Source organism: Glycine max, chromosome 7, assembly GCF_000004515.6.
Source record: "Glycine max cultivar Williams 82 chromosome 7, Glycine_max_v4.0, whole genome shotgun sequence".
In the NCBI taxonomy this organism is placed as follows: Eukaryota; Viridiplantae; Streptophyta; class Magnoliopsida; order Fabales; family Fabaceae; genus Glycine; species Glycine max.
In genome coordinates, this window is record NC_038243.2 from 146677 (window position 1) to 167964 (window position 21288).

The 21288-nt window shown below is 33.4% G+C and overlaps 2 protein-coding genes across 2 annotated transcripts; both read left to right on the forward strand.

The window, feature by feature from the left end:
• Positions 1–2086: 2086 nt before the first annotated feature.
• LOC100787805 (pyrophosphate-energized membrane proton pump 2) lies at positions 2087–9467 on the forward strand. The gene is made up of 15 exons (XM_003529368.5): positions 2087–2246; positions 2354–2516; positions 2663–2866; positions 2973–3124; positions 3207–3354; positions 3442–3574; positions 4121–4293; positions 5064–5184; positions 5287–5474; positions 5588–6025; positions 6111–6275; positions 7046–7201; positions 7288–7399; positions 8011–8230; positions 9143–9467. Exons 2-15 carry the CDS (start codon positions 2421–2423, stop codon positions 9240–9242), a joined length of 2406 nt encoding a protein of 801 aa, XP_003529416.1. The 5' UTR covers positions 2087–2246; positions 2354–2420; the 3' UTR covers positions 9243–9467.
• Positions 9468–10944: 1477 nt separating this feature from the next.
• LOC100790462 (uncharacterized) lies at positions 10945–16555 on the forward strand. The gene is made up of 15 exons (XM_003529373.5): positions 10945–11237; positions 11315–11352; positions 11433–11473; positions 11553–11643; positions 11708–11813; positions 11888–11958; positions 12160–12229; positions 13020–13082; positions 13152–13223; positions 13410–13511; positions 13964–14038; positions 15209–15292; positions 15742–15858; positions 16125–16181; positions 16338–16555. The coding sequence occupies exons 1-15, from the start codon at positions 11112–11114 to the stop codon at positions 16392–16394; spliced, it is 1170 nt and encodes a 389-aa protein (XP_003529421.1). The 5' UTR covers positions 10945–11111; the 3' UTR covers positions 16395–16555.
• Positions 16556–21288: the final 4733 nt, after the last annotated feature.

A 21288-nucleotide genomic window follows, 5' to 3' on the forward strand; every position in this document is an offset into this window, starting at 1 on the left:
CTCAACGTACCTAAGATCTTCAAGTGCGAATGATTGCAATGTAATCTAGGTTACTAGTTCTAGTGGCAGTGCGTGCATGTCCTAAGTCCTAATCCGGAGTCGGGTGGAACCTTGCATCACGAACAAGACATTTACCAAATTTGACATTTGCATCGTGCCTTGATCAATCTGCATACAGTCACTTTCAATAACATTTCGAAATAATTTTAATAAACACTGTTTAATTTGGGATAACTTGTTTATACGTTTTGAAAAATAAGGTGGTTTTTGGTTTGGTTTGAGTTTTTTTTTCTTCAAGTTTTCAAGATTTATAAAATATATATAAAAAATTACTTTAAAGTGTCACTATGTTTTCACTTTCTTCATGAAAAAGTTCATTTGTTGTTTTTGGTCTTGGGTCTATTGTTGAAAATATTTTTAAAAAAAGTGTTTTTTAAATTTTCAGCAAACATATTTTTATTCTTATTTTATGTTTTATTTGAAAATAAAAGCAAAAGACGTTCAAATTAAATAATACGTGAGCGTTTCTCATGTTCGTAACCCATTTTTAGATGGACAAGAACAAGTGAACAAAAAATGTAACAAAGATATATTATTTTTAAATAGACAAATATTAAACAGTATGCTAATAACATTGTTTTTATCTTTAATTGAAAGACATAAATTTATATTGTCTATGATATTTTTTAGGTTTTTTTATGATTTATATAATAAATATTTTAAGAATACTGATTAACACAAGTATATATTTATATTTAATGTTTAAATATGTTTCTAGTTCCTATAATATATTTATTGTAAGATTTTAGTCCTTATAACTTTTTTTAACTTTATTAGTTCCTATATAAAATCTATTTTTTTAGTCTCTGCTAATATTTTTTAATCTTTATAAAATTATAAACTTTTAATTCATGTCTCATATTAAATATGTTCTTTTTAGTTTTTATTATTAAGTAAACATTCTATTCATTGTCCTTTACATATTTATCATGTTATTGTTTGTTCAACTGAAGAATGACTCAAACTAAACCAAAGGACCAACATCAATAAAAAAGTATAATAATGAAATTGTGTAGCTTCAATGAAATAATGTTCTTTTTTTCTTATGTCTTATTTATTATCACTAAAATTAAAATATAAGGCTGAATCTTCTTAATCATAATATAGTGTTTGGCTGGAGGAAAATAGAGGAAAAAGAGAGGGAGGAATTTTTTTTTTCAAACTTTGGTTGTTTGATTTAATTTTTAAGAGAGGAAGGGAAGAGAATAAAGTTTTTCTTTTTATCTAATTTTTGCTCCCCTCCATTGGTAAGATTTGGAAGAGAGAGGAAAATAATTTATTTTTTATAATTGAAATATCTACTTGTGTTTTGAAATTTAAAACCACAAGGACATAAAAGTAAATTTATTTTTAAAACACCTCTCATTCCCTTTGATTTGTGAACAAAAAATTTAAAAAATGATTTCATTCCTTTTCATCCATTAAAATCTCTCTCATTTGATTCTCTCGATTAAATATAATATCTAATCAAAATCTTCCTAGATATTCCTCTTCTCCGTTCCTATAAATCAACTAGTTCGTAAAAAAAAAAGTTTTGATAATCACATTATTTCTACTTTAGCGGATTCATTTTATGTGTCTTTTAACAAATCACGCTACCTCCTGTATTTAAAAAGTTTGGTTAATTTAGTTAACAGAATTTGTTCAAAAATGATTTTTTTGTTCAAAAATATCCTCGTGAACTAAACGAACAAACATTAATAGTTTATATATTTGTAATTATCATGTTATTCTAAAATTGAATTTAATAAAAATTATTTTTGTAAAGAAATGATAAATGTAAGAAATATTTTAGATTAAAATTTATAAAAAAAAAGATGAAGTTATATTTCTAATTCGGAGCTTACATGTACAATAGGGATAGAAGGTAATAATATATTCATATGTCTTAATTTTTTATATTTATTAATATTACTCTTAGTTCTAAAAAAATATTCTTGAGTTAATACAAGTGATTAATAAAACCGTAACAGATGTTAGAACGTAAGAATTAGTAGTTAAAGCGTAGGGGTATGATATGAGTGGGCAATTAAAATGCAGTTAAGAAGAGATGTCGTAAGGTCATTGGGTAAATCTGACAGGTTAACAATGGCACGCAGTTTGTTTAATAATTAAAAAATAGTCAGTGTGTAAAATAAAGGAAGAGGTTCCGGTTTCTGAGAAAAACGACGGCAGCGCAAACAAGCGTAAGAAGCATTAGATCTGCGATTTCATTTCAATTTACGTGCTGGATCTATTAAAAATGGGAGATCTACTTCTTACGCTTAATTTGATTTCTTCTTTTCTTGGCTAGTCTCGGAGCATGCAATGCAAAGACAAGTGAAGAATTCAGCGACCTGGTTCAGGGGCGCCCAGAGTCAATGATGGATCATGACTTGGAGACCGCTGCTTTGGGGGCTTACCAGGACAAGCCTAGAACCTTCCCCAACATGCGCACTAAACCTTACACCCCTCTGGTCAGTTCTTTCCTTCCTTTCAATACGGATCAAGTCGCCACCGCAACCACTTCGCCATATCAACAAACGCCTCTTCCTTCTTACTCCTCTCCTCCTTCTTCTCTTCTTTGTATATCTTATGCTTGCCTTCTTCCGTTTTTCTGCAGATATTTCGTATTTTACTTGGTATCAATGTTCGTGTCCTCTTCATTCTTTTGCTCCTCGGCTTGGGAGCTATCTTTTACGTCGGAGCTTCTACTTCTCCTATCATTGTCTTTGTTATCTCTGTTTGTATTCTCAGCTTCCTTGTGGCCATATATCTTACAAAGTGGGTCCTCGCAAAAGATGAGGGGCCTCCTGAAATGGTTCAGGTAAATCTCTTTCCTATAATCTCAACTCTTTTATCATGACTGCTTTTCGATTTCATCACCATCAACCCTTGTTTTCTTGTCCTGAGCTTAGCATGTTGCTTTCTAGATATCAGATGCTATACGAGACGGAGCTGAAGGATTTTTCAGGACCCAGTATGGGAGTATATCTAAGATGGCCATGTTGCTTGCCCTTGTTATTCTTTGCATATATTTGTTTCGCAGTACAACTCCTCAACAGGAATCTTCTGGCCTGGGAAGGTGACATCATAAATTATACATGCTGTGAATCTTCTCTTGTACCTTTTACTTGTTCTGATCTGTCATTTACATCCTGTTTTAGGACAACTTCTGCATACATCACCGTAGCTTCTTTCCTTTTAGGCGCCCTTTGTTCCGGTGTTGCTGGATATGTAGGGATGTGGGTGTCAGTTCGTGCCAATGTCAGAGTCTCTAGTGCTGCAAGACGGTCTGCAAGAGAGGCATTGCAGGTTAAACCATCATTAATTCATCATCAGTTTCTGTGAAAACAATGAACAGTTCACTATTTGTGTATTAACTGGAAGGAATTTGTGCAGGTAGCTACTCGTGCAGGTGGTTTATCTGCTATCATTGTCGTTGGTATGGCCGTAATTGGTATAGCTGTCCTTTATGCCACATTTTATGTTTGGTTGGGAGTGGACTTGCCTGGTTCAATGAAGGTTACTGATTGTATGTGTAGACTTCTCCCCCTAACCTATTATCATAAATTGATTTTTTTTTAATGTTTGAAATTTAAATACTGTTATTATTGAACCTGCATGGGTGAGTGCTCTTTATGTTTCGTCATTATCTTTTCAAAATACTTTTTCATTTGATAAGTGTTTATAATTTGGTGAATTTTTATTTTTGTCCATTTGTAAACTGAAAAACGAAGAGCTAAGGTGGTAAACTTGGGTGAGGATTTGATTGTGGTCATAAGTGATTCCTTAATGTACAAAAAATATAAATGTATGTCCCTTTTTTTGTCTCATAAAAAATAAAAAAAGTCCTCTACTAGTCTATTTCCCTTTTGTATCATATTGAGCTGAAGAGGGAATAGTTAAATTGACTGAGATAAGTTTTAGATGATATGTTCGCAATTATTAAGGTATATAAATATTGATTGTCTACTTGACTATGACATGATTTAAATTTTTGTCCGTTCTGTCACCTATTCTCTCTCTCCCTCTCTCTCTAATTTGTCATTGATTTTTTAAAATTCTTGTTTTCCTTCAGTGCCTCTTCTTCTAGTTGGATATGGATTTGGTGCCTCCTTTGTTGCACTATTTGCTCAGTTGGGTGGTGGAATATACACAAAGGCAGCTGATGTTGGAGCAGACCTTGTTGGAAAAGTAGAACAGGGAATACCTGAAGATGACCCTAGGAATCCTGCTGTTATTGCTGATCTGGTAATTGTTTGATTTTTTTTTTTACTTTGTTTTGATGTGTCCACACATTAGCATTGATGATTATTTCATCTTCATCTGGGTCTCAGCAGATTACTACTTAATGTTTTTTGGGCTACAGGATAGTTTGTGGAAATGATTTCGAAATAAGTTTTTATCTTTATAAGTACCTTGAAAAGTATTCTGCTCTCTGTTATTCATGTTTAAATTACATAAAAGTTTTTCATGGTGCTATTTAAAGGTGGAAACACAGCAACAAAAGCCTTATCCCATTTGGTGAAAAGGTGGAAACACGAGAGAATATATTTTAGTTTTTCCATCCATAAGTCAATTGTATAAATCAAGCAATGGATGGTGTTCTCTGAATTTAAGTTCCTAAGACCTGAATATTTGCATTTATGTTTTTTATTCGTCAGAGACTTATGGCGTTTTCTGTAAACTTTTATTATCATTTTTGGTTTTGCCAAAATATTTGATAAAACAGAGAACAAAGTGCAGTGAAGTATCTTTATTTAATATTTAGCTTCAAGCTAAGACTGCCTGAGAATAATGAAAATATTGTTATGAAAAAATATTATTAACTGATTGATAAAAAATGCAGTTTCTTTTTTTTTTTTTTAAATTGATTGATACATGCAAAATTACACCAGCTTAATGAGAAAAACTGCTTAATGTTTATAATTTCCTTGACTTGTGCTTTTTGTTTCTTTGTTTATACTTTTTCTGGTCTTGTACTTCCATTGGTACCTTACTGGTTTTAATTTTATTTTAAGGTTGGTGACAATGTGGGAGATTGTGCTGCTCGAGGTGCTGATCTTTTTGAAAGTATTGCAGCTGAAATAATCAGTGCCATGATACTTGGTGGAACAATGGCACAACGCTGTAAAATTGCAGGCAAGTAACTGAGTTACACCATTTTGTGCCTTTCTTGCTTACTTTTGGTTATCAGACTTGTATTGATGCTCATCTAATATGATGTTTTCTCTTTTGTTTCAGATCCATCTGGCTTCATCTTGTTTCCTCTTGTTGTTCACTCATTCGATCTGATAGTTTCATCAGCTGGAATATTTTCTATTAGGGGTACACGTGAAACTGGAATTATAGTTCCCATGGAGGATCCTATGACAATTCTTCAGAAAGGATATTCTTTTACAATAGTTTTAGCTGTTCTGGCATTCGGTTTGGTAATGGTTAATCTTCATTTGTGATATTTTAATTTTGCTTTTCTATGCTCTCTGGTTTGGCCAACCATTCATTGTTCCAATTGCTGTAATTTTTAAATTGAATTACTTTGTAGTCTACCCGGTGGTTACTCTACACTGAGCAAGCACCTTCAGCATGGTTCAATTTTGCTTTGTGTGGGTTGATTGGTATTATCACTGCTTACATATTTGTCTGGATTGCCAAGTATTATACCGACTACAAGCATGAGCCTGTGCGCATATTAGCCCTTTCCAGCTCTACTGGCCATGGGACCAACATAATTGCAGGAGTCAGTTTGGGTCTGGAATCTACTGCTCTTCCCGTCCTTGTCATCAGTGTGTCAATTATCTCAGCTTTCTGGCTGGGCCACACCTGTGGACTAGTAGATGAAACAGGAAACCCAACTGGTGGGCTGTTTGGCACAGCTGTGGCAACAATGGGAATGCTTAGCACTGCTGCCTATATTCTTACCATGGATATGTTTGGCCCAATAGCTGATAATGCTGGAGGAATTGTAGAGATGAGTCAGCAGGTAGTTCTTGCTAGAATAATTTGGTCCATAGTGTTATTTCTGAGATTCCTCTTGCTATGTATACTGACTATTAACCTGTTTTCAGCCTGAAAGTGTCCGAGAGATAACTGATGTCCTTGATGCCGTAGGAAACACAACCAAAGCTACCACCAAAGGGTTTGCTATTGGTTCTGCTGCTCTTGCATCTTTCCTTTTGTTTAGTGCTTATATGGACGAGGTTTCTGCATTTGCTCATGAACCTTTTAAACAGGTGCGCAGAACTAGCTTCAACCTAATTAGGCTTAAATTTGTTTAGGTCCCTATATAATACATGCTCGGTTTGTTGATGTTCTGTTTTTTTTTTAAGAGGAGGGGGACCTAGCTTAGAGGTGAAAATTGGATACCATTCCACAACTCACATGGTTTAAGTATCCTAGGTCCATCATACTAAACAACGGAGAAATAGAGGGTGGCATAAACTGTAGGATTCAAGAGGGGTGGAAAGGAGGAATGTTTTGAGTATTCTTTCTGATAAAAATTAAAATAGGTATTGCTCTAGTGTAAGGGAAAATTTCACTGCATAACTATAAAGACTTGCAATGTTGTACTATGGCACTATATGTTGGTTGGTCAAAAGTCAATGAGAGAATAAACATAATGTATCATCAATGAGGGCATTGTGTTGGATAAGTGGACATATACTGGACAAGACAAGATTAGAAACGAATCCATTAGAAAGAAAGTTGGGGTAGCTCCTATTTTAGAAAATATGGAGGTCTTGCCTTGGGTTGTTTGAGCATGTGTGGAGAAGACCTCTAGAATCCCCAGCTAATGGAGATTTAATGAATTGACTGAATTGGGAAGAAATAGCCTTTATAAGGACTGGTTTGAAAGATTAAAAATGTAAGGACTAAAGCCAAAATGTATGCATTTTTTAGGGACTAAACATATTTAAGTCACTCCCCTAATTATTATTACTATTATTGTGTCTCATCAGATTTCACTGGTTCTTCTAAGTTGCAACTTATGATTGAGTTGCAGGTTGATATTGCTATTCCCGAAGTTTTCGTTGGTGGGCTGCTAGGTTCCATGCTTATATTTGTTTTTAGTGCTTGGGCCTGTGCTGCTGTTGGCAGAACTGCACAAGAAGTTGTTAACGAAGTGAGAAGGCAGTTCATTGAGAGGCCTGGTATAATGGTGAGTTTGGGTTTGTAAAGTAATATTATGTATGCCAGTTTAGGTTTTGATCTTCTCTCTTTTTTTCCCTTTTATGCTTTTGACAGGATTACAAGGAGAAACCAGATTATGGTCGCTGTGTTGCTATTGTAGCATCTGCGTCGTTAAGAGAGATGATAAAACCTGGTGCTTTGGCAATCATTTCACCTATTGTAGTTGGTGGGTTAACTTTTAATTTTACATGTCTGCACATATATTATCATTAATAAAACCAGGGGACAACGGCAACAGTTTTGCAAATTTTTGATGTATTGTAACCATGTCACATACATGTGACCAACATAATTGCTTGATAGGCTAGATCATATGCCAAGCAAATTAATGTTTGTAATCATTTGAGAAACAAATTATAGATATCTTGTTAACTTTCCACCGGCAACAAAAACCTTTTAAAATATATCATCATGTATTCATAAGACACCAGTGGCTATATTTAGCACATATTGTTGCACAACCTACCTAGATGGAAGAGACTATTATTTTGAAATCCCTTATAATATTTTGTTTTTTCAACTATGAATTCTCCCTCCCCCCGCCAATACCTTTAATTGTTCCATTATTTTGTTGCTAATAAATAATTATTCCCTAAGCCCCACAAATCATCTCTCATATTCGGTCTTTGCAAAAAATTGTTTGTCTCATTCATGGGAATCAGCTGTTATTGTTTGTTCAATATTTTTTGGTGATTGGTGATTTGTTATTCTTATATCTGTGTCATGAAATATTTTTTATGCCATGCAGACTTTACCATATTTTTCTATCACTTGCAGGTATTCTGTTCCGAATTTTGGGCTACTATACAGGGCAACCTTTACTCGGGGCCAAAGTTGTGGCTGCTTTGCTCATGTTTGCAACAGTGTCTGGTATTCTTATGGCACTTTTTCTGAACACAGCAGGTGGTGCCTGGGATAATGCAAAGAAGTACATTGAGACTGGAGCTCTTGGAGGCAAGGGAAGTGAGGCTCACAAAGCAGCCATAACTGGAGATACGTAAGTTACTGCTTATGCTACTTTAGTTGCACAATAATGCCATTAGCATGTCAGCAGCCATTATTATAGGGAGCACATGTGATTCTTTGTGTCCCTTTTTATAAATAGGTTTTGTTTCCTTATATCTGGGATGTGGTTTTCAGTTACTTTGAATTTTCTTCAATACTTTTTCACTATCTGGCTATTGACTATGGTTGGCGTTTATTATAATATACTCTGTAGCATTTTTCTGTTTTGTCTAGCAGCAATGATTTGTGTGTTTATAATGTGTCTCATGCAATGCCATGACTGCCACTGTGGCTCTGACCTGTGCCTCAATATGCCGTCAATCATCAGAGTAGTTTCATAATCTTCATTATGCTTCTCCTTTCATTAACACTGCATCCTATCCTCTCCTTCACCCAATCATTAGGTTACACAAGCTTAGGCTTATTGCACATGCTAATGTTCTCCTACTTGCAACCATGCCAAGCCGTCTGTTGCTGCTAACCAACTGTCACTGTTCTGACAAGCTCCTTAGTGCCATTGGCCCGTGCTTGCACTATCCTTAGTACTATCTTTACTTTGTGGTTGGCTGGTCGTCCTCCTCAACCACCCAAACATAACTATACCTCATTCCCATTTGGATAAACAGTGTGGGAGATAGCATGAATGCTTTTCCTAAATTTGTCATTGAGCATGAAATTTGAGCTTTATGATTGTCTGATTGCTGATGTAAACTGGCACACTGTATAGTTTCATTTGTTTTTGGAAATGAATAGATGTTACACTAGAACTATATATCCTTTTAATAAATCTTCACCTAGCCTAATTTGGTAATAGTGTTTTCCTTTTCTTGAATTTTCTATGCTGGGTTAATGATTTCATCTACGTTGTGTTGGTTTACTTTACTCTTTTTGACTAATTTGGCAGAGTGGGAGACCCATTCAAAGACACAGCTGGGCCTTCAATCCATGTCCTCATAAAGATGCTTGCAACGATTACACTGGTAATGGCTCCAGTCTTCCTGTGAGTGAGAGTTGTTGATATATCTATTGCGGCCGCCTCAGAAAAAAGCATACTTGCGCGAATTTGATTTTGCTAATTTTGGAAGTATAGGGATAGGTTGTATGAATCTATGATGTAAATGGACGAGCCTGATTTATAGTGACGATGAATCTTCTTGCCCTTGATGAGAATAAGAGAGATTAGTTGACTGGAACATATGGAGAAAATAGTGATTAGAAAAATTCCCCCATATTTTTTGGTCTTTAAATTTCATGATGGCCCCGTGTTCCTTCCAGAGCGGCTAAATTAAATTAAGGAATCACAATGTACCTAAAAACAATTCCGGATTGCTGATTACATTTCGGAACTGAACATATGTGCTCATAAGTTGTAAGTAACTCAGGGATGACATTGCTGAACATTTTTAGCCCATCCATCCTTAGGTTTAGTTAGGGATAGGGTAGGGGACTGTGTTCAATCGTTTCCTCTCGGGCTGGAGTACTGGATTTAAAGTGAAGATATGACGTGTAAATGTAAAGGAGTTCAATTTCGGTGCACGAGTCCTTCAACCAGGATAAATTATTTGGAGAATAATTTTTTTGAAAAAATTAAAATGAGATATGTTGGACATTTTTAGTGTAATTGATCTCTTTATTATCTTAAAATAAGAGTGTAACTTGTTTTTTATTGTTTTATTGATCCCATTATAGTTAGTGGAGATTATAAATTAAAATGTCATTTACATATTTCAAGTTAATTTTAAGTTAGTTTGGGCCCATTTTTTTTTATTCTTAATTATGTAATGTAACATTTTTAATTTTAAGACAAATACTACAGTAAATTTTTGGTGTTTTTGTTTTTTTTATAAAACTTAAATAATTGTTATGAATTGTTTTAAACATATCTTTTTAGTTAAAAATAAATTTCTTCGAAAAAGAGAGCCCTAAGTTACATAAAAAAATTAGTAAGAGGCAGGTGTCATCTAATTTAATATTGTACCATAGTTCGTGAAGATAAAATATGTATGAATTCATGTAAACTTTCCTAAATAGTAATTGTTATTATTGAATAGGGTACTGTCCATATGATTTTTTTTATCATTAGAAAATGTAACAAAATGATATGGATAAGTGTAATTAATATGAATTTTATTTAATAACGGAAATTATGTTGTATAGATCATGATGCCAACATTTCTCATTATCATAATTATTATTACTCTCTTTGATATTGGTTCTAATTTTTGTTTTCCATCTTTTATTAAAATATAAACAAATAATAATGATGAACACTCACGTACACATAAATTGATGGTTCATTTTACAATTCATTTTCGCCCATTTTTCTTGTCTATTTGCATGTTTTTCTTTCTTCCACTGAAGTAATTTTTTTCGCCCGTTTACATAGTTTTTCCCACTCATTTTCATGATTTCCTCCGATCCATTTGCATAGTTTTTTCCATATATTTTTCTACTCATTTGTATGCTTTTTTTTTTGTCATTCATTTGCGTATTTTTTCCATGCTCTTTCGAATATTTCCCCCCCCCCCCCCCTACTAATTTGTCTGTTCATTTTCATTATTTCATTTTTTTTTTCTAGCCTACTTTTCTGCTTATTTGCTTTACTTTAAATCATTATTCAAAGGGTAATTAATAGTGGTAATTTATAATTTTAAAAAAATAGTGACAAAATGAAAATTCCTTTTACTACTACAGATCCTACTGTCTCTAATCTATCTATGTATAAATAAATGAAAGAATCCTCGTTACTGTTTTGTTTCTTCTTCTAATTATGGTAACTGAAATCTCGCAACGTTATCACTAATGTTATTGTTGCTGCGCTACGTAAGACACGAGAGAAGAGAAGAGAAAAGCTATTGTGATTTGTGAGTGATATGAGTATGTCTATTATGCATGCAATGTCAATCAGAAGCAGCGCTTTCTTTTGCTTTCAAATAAATTGCTCCGATTCAAAGCAAGGCCGTGGTTTTGGAGAAAACACTAACAGTAACAGGATTAAGGTTTCCCTTTCCGTTTCTTATTCTTGTTCTGCTCTGCTCCAAATTCATTTTCATTTCGATTCATTATTGTATTTCAGACCAACAAATCTGACAAGGGATTGGTGTCTCAGCAAAGGTCTGTGAATGTCATGTCATGTGTACAAATTATGTCATGGCCATGCCATGTTTAGTGTTTACGTGTGTGTATTGTTGCAGCAAGGGATCAGCAAATAAACAGTCTCGCCCTCTATCTTCTCGTAAGTGGAATTGCAAACCCATATTCATATGTCCAATTGATTTGATTTGATTTGATTTAATTTTATATGAAATGGGCAGAGGCACCCCGTTTAAGTTCACAACTTGACGGCAAATCTAGGAACGATTTTTTGGATGTTGACTTTGAGGAACGGCTAAAAGCAGTTAGAAGGTACACCTCTTTCTAATTAAATAAAACCAATAAATCTTAATTTGGTCTTTATGACACTACTCAGGTCAGCACTTGAGCAGAAGAAGGCAGAGGAGGAAAAAGAATTTGGAGCAATTGACTATGATGCACCAATTCCTTCCGACAATACGACAATTGGCGTTGGTACTAAGGTACAATTCTTCCACATAAATGCCTGTTTTTGTTTTATATAAAAAGCTTTATGCATGTAACCATCATGATGCAGATTGGAGTTGGGGTAGCTGTTGCAGTCTTTGGTCTGGTTTTTGCTTTTGGAGATTTTCTTCCATCAGGAAGGTATGCTCGCAAATTTAAACCAGACAATATATCTCATGTCCTGATACCATCACTCAATTCAATTGTTACTTTTCCTTTACATTGTATGGGCTGGTGTGTTAGTTTCCTGCGAAGGCACATCATTGTTAATTGCCCTTTAGTCTTGATTACAGTTTAAATTGGGATATCTTTCTGTACCCCAAAAAATGGGATATCTTGCAGTGTTAGTCCCACTGAAGACAGTGCTGTGGTCAATAGTAAGTTGTCTGAGGAGGATAAAGCTACTCTTCAGGTATGATTTCCACCCAATTATTGTTATCTTCTGGCAATCAGTAAGGCACTAATGTTCTTCCTAATTATTTTAGTCTTGAACTCTTATTTTGTTTCCTTATGAAGCAAAAGTTCACTGAATTGAGATTGTTTCTTTTCATGGACTGTTGGAAAGGTGGGATGTTTGGTAGATAAGAATATGGTTTTTTGTTGGTTGTGTTTTTTATTTTCAACATTATCCATCGGTATTAGGATATGCCAAGATTAACTAAGGGGTATGTATGAAAGGATAAAAGAGGGGAATGGCATAGGTAATCATAGCTATTGAAAGAGGATACAATATCAATTCCTATGTAACTAACTGCTGAGCTAGCAAGAAGGGTTGGGAGGTAGGTGGAAATTAATTGGGAGTTTTGGGAGAAATTCCCACTCTCAAGTGCCAGACCACTTTGTTGTTTCATTTTCTTTAATGTCCAGCACCTGTTATCGCCTTGATATAGGTGTGGGATTTACATAATACAGTATACAGATTCTATTATTTCTCTGACACCTATCAGCAAGGGTTGTCAATTGTCATTAATTAGCTTTGTTTGGTCTGGTTCTATCTGATTCTGAGATGAAGTTTCAGTCCTCCTGGAGTATGTACTCCTTCTATTAGGGAATATTAACATTCATTATGTGTAAATTTTTCGTCCAATTCCAAAGTTATCACCTTTCTCCTTTCCCATCTTATGTATTCCTTTAAATTTCATCTCTATACATTCTGACAAAACCACAGAATCATTTATAATATACTTTCTGATATATGGCAGAGTAGGCTCAAGGAATTTGAAGCAACATTAAGTAATTCCTCAAGAGATCCAACTGCTCTTGAAGTAAGTTTGGGTTGCTAGTTCTGTTCTTCTGATTTCTGTGTTTCTAGATACATTTTAAATGATTTTCAGGGAGCTGCAATAACTTTGGCTGAACTAGGGGAATATGCAAGAGCTGCTTCTCTACTTGATGATTTGACAAAGGTATTGTTTTGACCATGGATATCCCCTGGAATTTTTCCAGTTACTTGTGTTGGAAAGTAATTCCTACCCAGGGAAATTATAGCTATATATTGGTCACAAAAATCCTCTCTTTCGAAAGTATGTTGTGCAAATCATGCTATTTGATCTTTGAATAACTGTTGAACATATTTTTGTTGTTATTCCAAGGAAAAACCAAATGATGCTGATGTTTTTCGTTTGCTTGGAGAAGTTAAGTATGAACTCAAAGATTATGAAGGGAGTGTTGCTGCATATAAAAGCTCAGCAAGGGTCAGTATTTTCAACATTTTTCTTGGAGGATTGTCATAAACCACCATCAAAACTATATGCTCGCAGCTTATGTCTTGTAGGGATCCCAAGAATCTAGTCCATTCATTAAGTAGATTATTATTTTAGGACTTGAGATAAATTATGATCTAATTTGTTTGCTTGCCTTTTTTTCTATTTTTGTAAAGTACTTTTTGTTCTTTTCCTCCCATAATATATGCTTATATTTATATATATATATATATATATATATATATATATGTATATATTAATGAATTTAATATATCTATTGTGTCCACTTATACTAGTTGCACTAGTAAAAACATGTACAGTGTACATCCAAATCCACTTAACTAGAATCTGATATTTAGGGCAGAAGAGGCTATACCTACAAATTCTTAGTGATTCCATCTGGCATCCTCATTATCCATAAAAATTTGGTTGATCTCTGACAGGTGTCCAAAGATATCCAATTTGAAGTTCTGCGTGGCCTTTCCAATTCATTACTTGCTGCCAAAAAGCCAGAGGAGGTTTGTTGTCATGATAATGGATTCTTATGATGAATGTGATGCATGAATTAAATCTATTATTTTTACATGATGATGGTTAGTTTGTACTTGTTTTTCTACAAAGTACAAACAAGTACATTCTTTCATGCTGATGTTCAGGATGGTTACTCTGTCCATAAAGGGTAACTAATTTTACACTTGAAACTTTCTGTAGTACTGGATGAAAACATATGTTGATTGCTTACACTTAGTTTTTTGTTCCTGATTCTTTAGATCAATGATTTATGCATAAACATTGATTTGTTTAATATGTTGGAAAGTTAAGTCCTTAGTCCTTATTTACCAATGACATTGATTATATTTTGAAAAAAAAATACAAGAATTCCTTTTATGTGCCGATTACCAATGTCTTGTATGTTTTTTATGACATTTTCTGTAACTGATATATTTTTTTTAAGAAGAAAAGTTTTGCTTGTTTTTATCAAGAGAAGATAATTTTTTTTCCCTAGGTGGAACATCCCTTCCAAAGAAAAATAACAGAGAAAAAAAAAGTGTAATTAGTTGCTTATCTGACCTTAAGGCTTTAGTGTATAATGCTCCCATTTCATGATGTGACCATTCTGGTTCAAAAGCTTATGGTTCCTTGGGTTTGTGGAAATGTTTTTTTTATTCTTTTTTTTTCACTAATAATTACAAATATGCCACTATTTTCATTTTGTTTCTTCTTTTCAAGGATTTGTACACAAAATGGCAAAACATTTTTTCTAAAATAAAATATGATGTACTTTAAATGGATGGGTTGGCTATCTCTATCCATAAAAAAATAGTTAATGGATGGACTGAATGGTTTTTTATTGAGTCATGGATGGATTGAATTTTTCAATACAATTTTAAGGGATCATAAATGGATTAATGGTTTATTTTTAACTCATCCATTATAATTCAATTCAAAATTTACCCAATCCATTTGTTTGACACACCTACTTCATTTTGTTTCTTCTCTTTAAATATTTGTTCATGAATGTTGTTTTTACCATTTTCTGTAATACCTTTGAAAAAAGAAAATATAAAATAATTCCTTAAACCAAACATTATTGTACAGAAATATGGGGGTTTTTCATTTGGACACACTGTGGTTCTAGTGAATGTTGAATTAATTAACATTTTCTTTTTCCATTCTTTCTTTAACAGGCTGTTCAATTACTTTTGGCCTATCGTGAGCATCTGAGTTCTGATAGCAACCCAACAGACTCACAGAAGTTGGATCCAGTTCAAGTAAATTCCTACCATTCTAGCTTGAGATATTTTAGAATTATTTCTTGTACTTAGTTTCCTTTATTTCTATAATTAGGACAGCAAATCAACGTATTTTTTTGCCTGTAATTACTAGGTTAGAATTAATTAGTCTGCTGTATTTTTGTAATCTCTCTGTACAGAAGTGATCTAAGAAATAATATTCAATTGTTTACTTATTTCAAGTTGGTATCACACATGTCAATGCTCCCCCACCTGGGTGACAACTAATAACCTAATGTCATTTAACAGTAATGAAATGGAGTATCTGTGGCAATAGGGAAAAATTTAGTTAGCTTCATCTGAATCTATTTTCGGTTTTAGAATTTTTCTGAGGTGTAGCATTCTCAATGTACATACATACCTCATACTTAATTTTCCTTGTTTTTTCCTTATATATTTAGCTTTTCTTATATTCCTGCAATTCTCAGGTTGAATTACTTCTAGGGAAAGCCTACTCAGATTGGGGCCATGTCAGGGATGCTGTAGCTGTTTATGATCAGCTCATATCTACTCACCCTAATGATTTTCGTGGATACTTAGCTAAGGTCTCTAATTTCTCTCAATTAATTACTAAATGCTCATTTTTGTTCATTATAAATCTAATTGAAGAAAATAATTAGCAATACAGAAAATGTATATAGTTAAAGAATTTATTATTTACTGAACTCTGCTTTGGTTTTTGTGTGCAAATAGATTCCTTTTTACCCAGATTATTTGATATTAGATTCCTATAATCAATTATGCTATTTTGGTCCAAAAGACATGTAGTGAAAGAAGCTGTTCACTCAAATTATGCCATGTATTTTTACAGGGAATCATCCTAAAAGAAAACAAAAATATTGGTGATGCAGAAAGGATGTTCATACAAGTAAGTTTATAAAATGAACTTGCATAATTGAGTAGGTGAAAAAAATGTTAAAATAACATTTACATAAACCAAAAGTTTCTTTTTCTGCACATATGCATGATTGTTTTGTCCTGTTTTTGTAAATTTTTTTAACACTGTTGTAACCTTTTTGTGCAGGCTAGGTTCTTTGCACCAGATAAAGCCAAAGCCCTTGTGGACCGTTATTCAAGATGAAAATTTGTATTGACATTAATTATGAGCGTATGCTTTGTAACGAAATTATAATAAACCAATTAACTGGGTGACATAAAAAGTCCGATGATTTCTTTGGAATTTTAAAGTTATGACCATTAGCAAAATACACAAAATAGCATATAGAATATTTCAAAGCTTAATGTTTAGCTCTGCTATATGCAATTATTCCATCTTGATGACCCTGTTGTCCCTTTCTTCTGTCCGTGCTGCTTGATTCTTCAAAAATTAACCTTAATTGCAGTCTCCCCACAGTTTCTGGAACCATCGATGCAGTTGTTGCTTCCTCAACAGTAGACATTTTAGCGTTGTCTCAATGGTATCTTCTATCCCGAGACAAGCAAATGATTTGGAAAACAGCGCAACTTCAACTTCAGAATACTTGCTTGCGTCACCCTTTTTCCTTCCAATTGACAATAATCATGTTGACCATGTAAAATTTGTGATATGAATGTGTCCAACTTTGCTTTGTAAATTGCATTACAATCACTTTAAAAAAGGGGAAATTTTGACTGCATTCCTATCAATTAAAAAGAAATGGAAAATGACTATGTTTTAAAAATTAAGGGTGAAAATTGAACTTTCATATAAAGAAAAGAGAGAGGCAAAGAGTAGATTTTCAAAACAAAAAATATTTATGAGGTTGTAAAAAAGTAGTATTTCACTACACTTAAACCTTGCTTTGAACCATGGTTGGAAGTTGGCTTTCATCCCCTATGAGAATGGAGCAGCGTACACCACAAAGCTGCAAAGGAATGGCTGCTTCACATTTTTTAAGTTGCGTCGCTTCATCAATAACCAATAACTCGATTGGAGCCATTCCCTTTTCGTGCAACTTGGCACTACTTGACACAGTTCAAAACACCAAGCATGCGTTGGACAAGCAGAAGTCTCTCAATGACCCTGCAACACAAAATATCTTAGGCAGCAACTTTAGTATATTAAGGCACTGTTTTATCGCCAATGTCTGCTTTGTAAAACAACCAACCCAACTCTCATTATGTTTACAACTATACAACTCTTGTTTTATCCCCTCATTCTGTGTAGAGATAGAGAAAATGAGATCACGGACTCGGAACATGTTCCTCACATCTGTTTGTGAAATAAAACAAGTTGGTAAATGCGTACACAGGCTGGTTAAGCAAAAGGTTAGCTTTTCGCGCAAGCTATGGAATCTTGTATTTACAAATTCCTCTCATGTCCAAGGTTTTGCACTGTCCTTCTCGTTTCCTTGTTTTGAGAATGGCAATCCACACTCACATCCTCATTTGTTTTATTCAAGTACTGAAGAAACCGCTTTTGTGGGTTCTCAAGCAAAGATATCATTGAAGCTAAGCTATGCTTCCATGCTCCCAAACATTTTTCGAGTGCACAAACACGATAGTCAAGAAAGACATCATGAAGTTCAACATGGCCATCGATGTTCATTCGCTTTCCATTCCCAAATAAGACAATATCACCAAGGCCGTAACCACCATATCCAAGAGGCTGATAATATTTTTTCACTTGAACTAAAACACGCTTTGCAACCTCGAGCACAGCAACATTAGTGGGAGCACATGTCAGCGTTCTGCACTTCCAATTTCAAAAGACACGATGGCATCAAGCTAACGGTTTTAGTCTTGCCAGTTCCTGGAGGTCCCCACATTAGCTTGACAGAGTTTTGATGACAGCATTCTTCCCTTAGGCTAATGCAACTTAGAATTGCATCTCTTTGTACGTGAAAAATTCAAATCAGAGTTCCATATTTTTCCTTTGAGTGTGTTTACTGATGAAAGATTTTCTTCACCTTTACGTTAATTAGTAAACACACTCAAAGGCTTATAAGGAGATACGATTTAAATCTTCCTACAACCTACAATACAATTCTACTTACTAAATGAAGAAGAATTGAATATATATATATATATATATATATATATATATATATATATATATATATATATATATAATATTTCAAGTATAATATATATGGTAGTGATGAGATCGTTGCAATACAGCAATATATGAATATGGCTACCTTACTACTTTCCATGGTTTTAAATATCAGTCCGCAGCCACATGCGACCACAACATATATAACAGTTTTTCGACTGTCCGCAACCACATCGCGATCGTCATTGCAGCCGCAATATAAAAGTTTTTTACTTACCGCAAACACGGCGACAACTGCAATTTAAAACCTTACCTTCCTAGCTATATATATAGTATGTATGTCAAATAAAAAAATCCAAAGACTAGAGAAGAAATTTTTTATGGGTGAGATGATCGAACCTGATTTTGATTAAGAATATCGGCCGGAGATGGACCAAGAGAACACCTGGTCAAATAATCCTCTACCAGGAACCTCTTCCTTTTTGTCATTTGTTCTCACCATATTCCTTGGAAGCGACATTCATGCAGGCCTAGTTGAGATCGACTTGTATATATTATTCCAGAAGCTGCATGCAGAAGAGCAATGGTCTCTCACTTAGTAGTGAAGGAATTGCATTAGTCTACATGCATGCTTGTACCTACTATTACTAAGGAATTAATTAAACGAAACAGTGATGCCATTAATTGCATCTCCAAATACCAAACGATACATAGTAGGCATGCAAAGATCTTATCAACTCTTTGCTCCAGCTGTCTTGCAATGGCAGATCAAGCATGCTAGCTAATTTAATCTAAGTATTAAGTATTAAATTTCATCTAAACTAATCGCATTTTCGTCCCCAAAAGCAAAAATGGAGGATTTTTCTTCTTTTTTTTTAAGACTATATATATAGAGGCAAATAATTAAGCATCCTAACCTTCCCAATAGCTCTTTTTAGTTTCAAAATCTTGAAGGCATATATTGCGACGGCCAAGCATTGGACAAAATTTTAGGTATAGTTTTTTAGATACTTTTTTGTGTTATGTTACAATTAAAATAGAGCCTTCCTATATTAACCCACAATATTAAAGACTAGTCTTAATTATTATGATAAAACTTTAATTTTCATTTTAAAATAATACAAAAAATACTTAAAACTGATTTTTTTTAATATTTTTGTTAAAAATACAACAAAACACCCATACAAGGTAAGATATTGTAGTCTTAGGGCCGGGCATTTAAATTAAATTAGAGTGTAAAAATATAGATTTCATCTTATTTTATTATTTGTTTTTCTTTTGCGTTTTCTTTTAACTCAAACAAACGGATCCTAAATGAATAATTAAAAATCTCCATATGCTAGGAGAAATTATTAGGTGCCAACTGCCCAATAATTTTTTGTTATTAGATATTTGTAAGGCAAAAAATATTTATTAATAACACTCAGTTTAACACCTTACACCCATCCAACGTGTCGCAACTTTGCGGTATAAAACCTACCTTAAGCTTATGAAACATAACATAATGAAATAAATTACACTCCCTCCCAAGAAAAAAAATACTACACATTTATTAAAAAAATTAATTAGATTAAATTCTGTCATTTTTAATTAAAAATAAGTATTTTTTTAAATCTTTCATTGAAAATTGATATTAAGCATAAAAAGTCTTTGGCCTTACTAAATAAGGATATTTTGGAGAGAATCTCATTAAATAAAACATAAATAATAAAAAAATTATATTTAAGATAAAAAAAAACAAAATACTTTTACTGTTTATATGTGATACTGGAAAAAGTATGCCCAAAGCCTTTGAACCATCCAAGACTCTTCCTTCAAAGGTGAGTTGAAGACTCTTCCTTATAAGGACCTGTCAACTTATCCAATTTTTCGTTATTAGATAAATTGATTCTATGAACCCTACAAACTACAAATAAGTAAATAAACTGATTTAGATTTATTCAGCTAATTGGTTCTTTTTTTCTTTAAATTTAAATCCTATCATTTATAATTAGGTTAATTTTCATATTTATGTAACCGAATGATGTTATATGATGTATGTAATCGAGCTCAATTAGTGAGATGATATTTTATTATTGATGTCCTCTAAAGTTTTGAATTTATTTTATTAATTAATTTTTTTGTTTTATTTAAGAATAATTTTATAAAACAAAGATTGAATAAACCCATTGAATGGTGTTTTGGTTCTACAATTCAAATAGCCAATATATATATATATGATTAAATTGGATTGTATTTTTAGAAAATTAGTTCATTTACTTATTCTACATTTAAGAAAAAGATAAATAACACTTTTTTAGTTTTTTCTTTAACTAAAAATAGTAAATCTAAATTTAGTTGTCATGCATATTTTTAAAAATTTGAAATATTACTCATCTTGATTTTTAATTTGATTTAGTCCAGCATTGATATTGAGGTAAATGGTGATGCAGAGAAGCCGGTGCGAAAGTATATATAGGGTGATAATGAATGGTTGAGCATTAGCAATAGTTAAATTAAGGTGGGTGCGAAGATGCATGGCAGAAGCATTAAAATCTCTTTTGTTTGTGTTGTCTCTAAAAACAAAACAAAAAAGATAAGTTGATTTTTGAAGCAGATCAGGAGGGAAAGTTGAAACTAATCCTCCTCCCCATTAAAGATGAGATATAGATATTGATGTATGAGAATGAAGCTGGGAACCCCTAAAAAAATAATTAGAAAGATCCCAAGCCCTCTGAAGTTGGGATCCAGAAGCTCAAGTTCAGAAGGAGAGAAGCCATTATTGGATAGTAGCAGTAGCAAGCATGAGCTTCTTGGCCATGCGCGCCTGACTTGAGGGTTTTGATGGAATCGGTGGCCTGCGATCACCATGGTGATGGTGCTATTCAAATTCCCTGACTTGGATTAATTCAAATTCAGCCTCATTTAACTATCTCTGGATCCTAGAGGCCAGCGCAAATGTTGGATCATGCAGGAGGCTAATTTCCACATATTTTTTTCTTTTCTCATTTGGGAATCATAT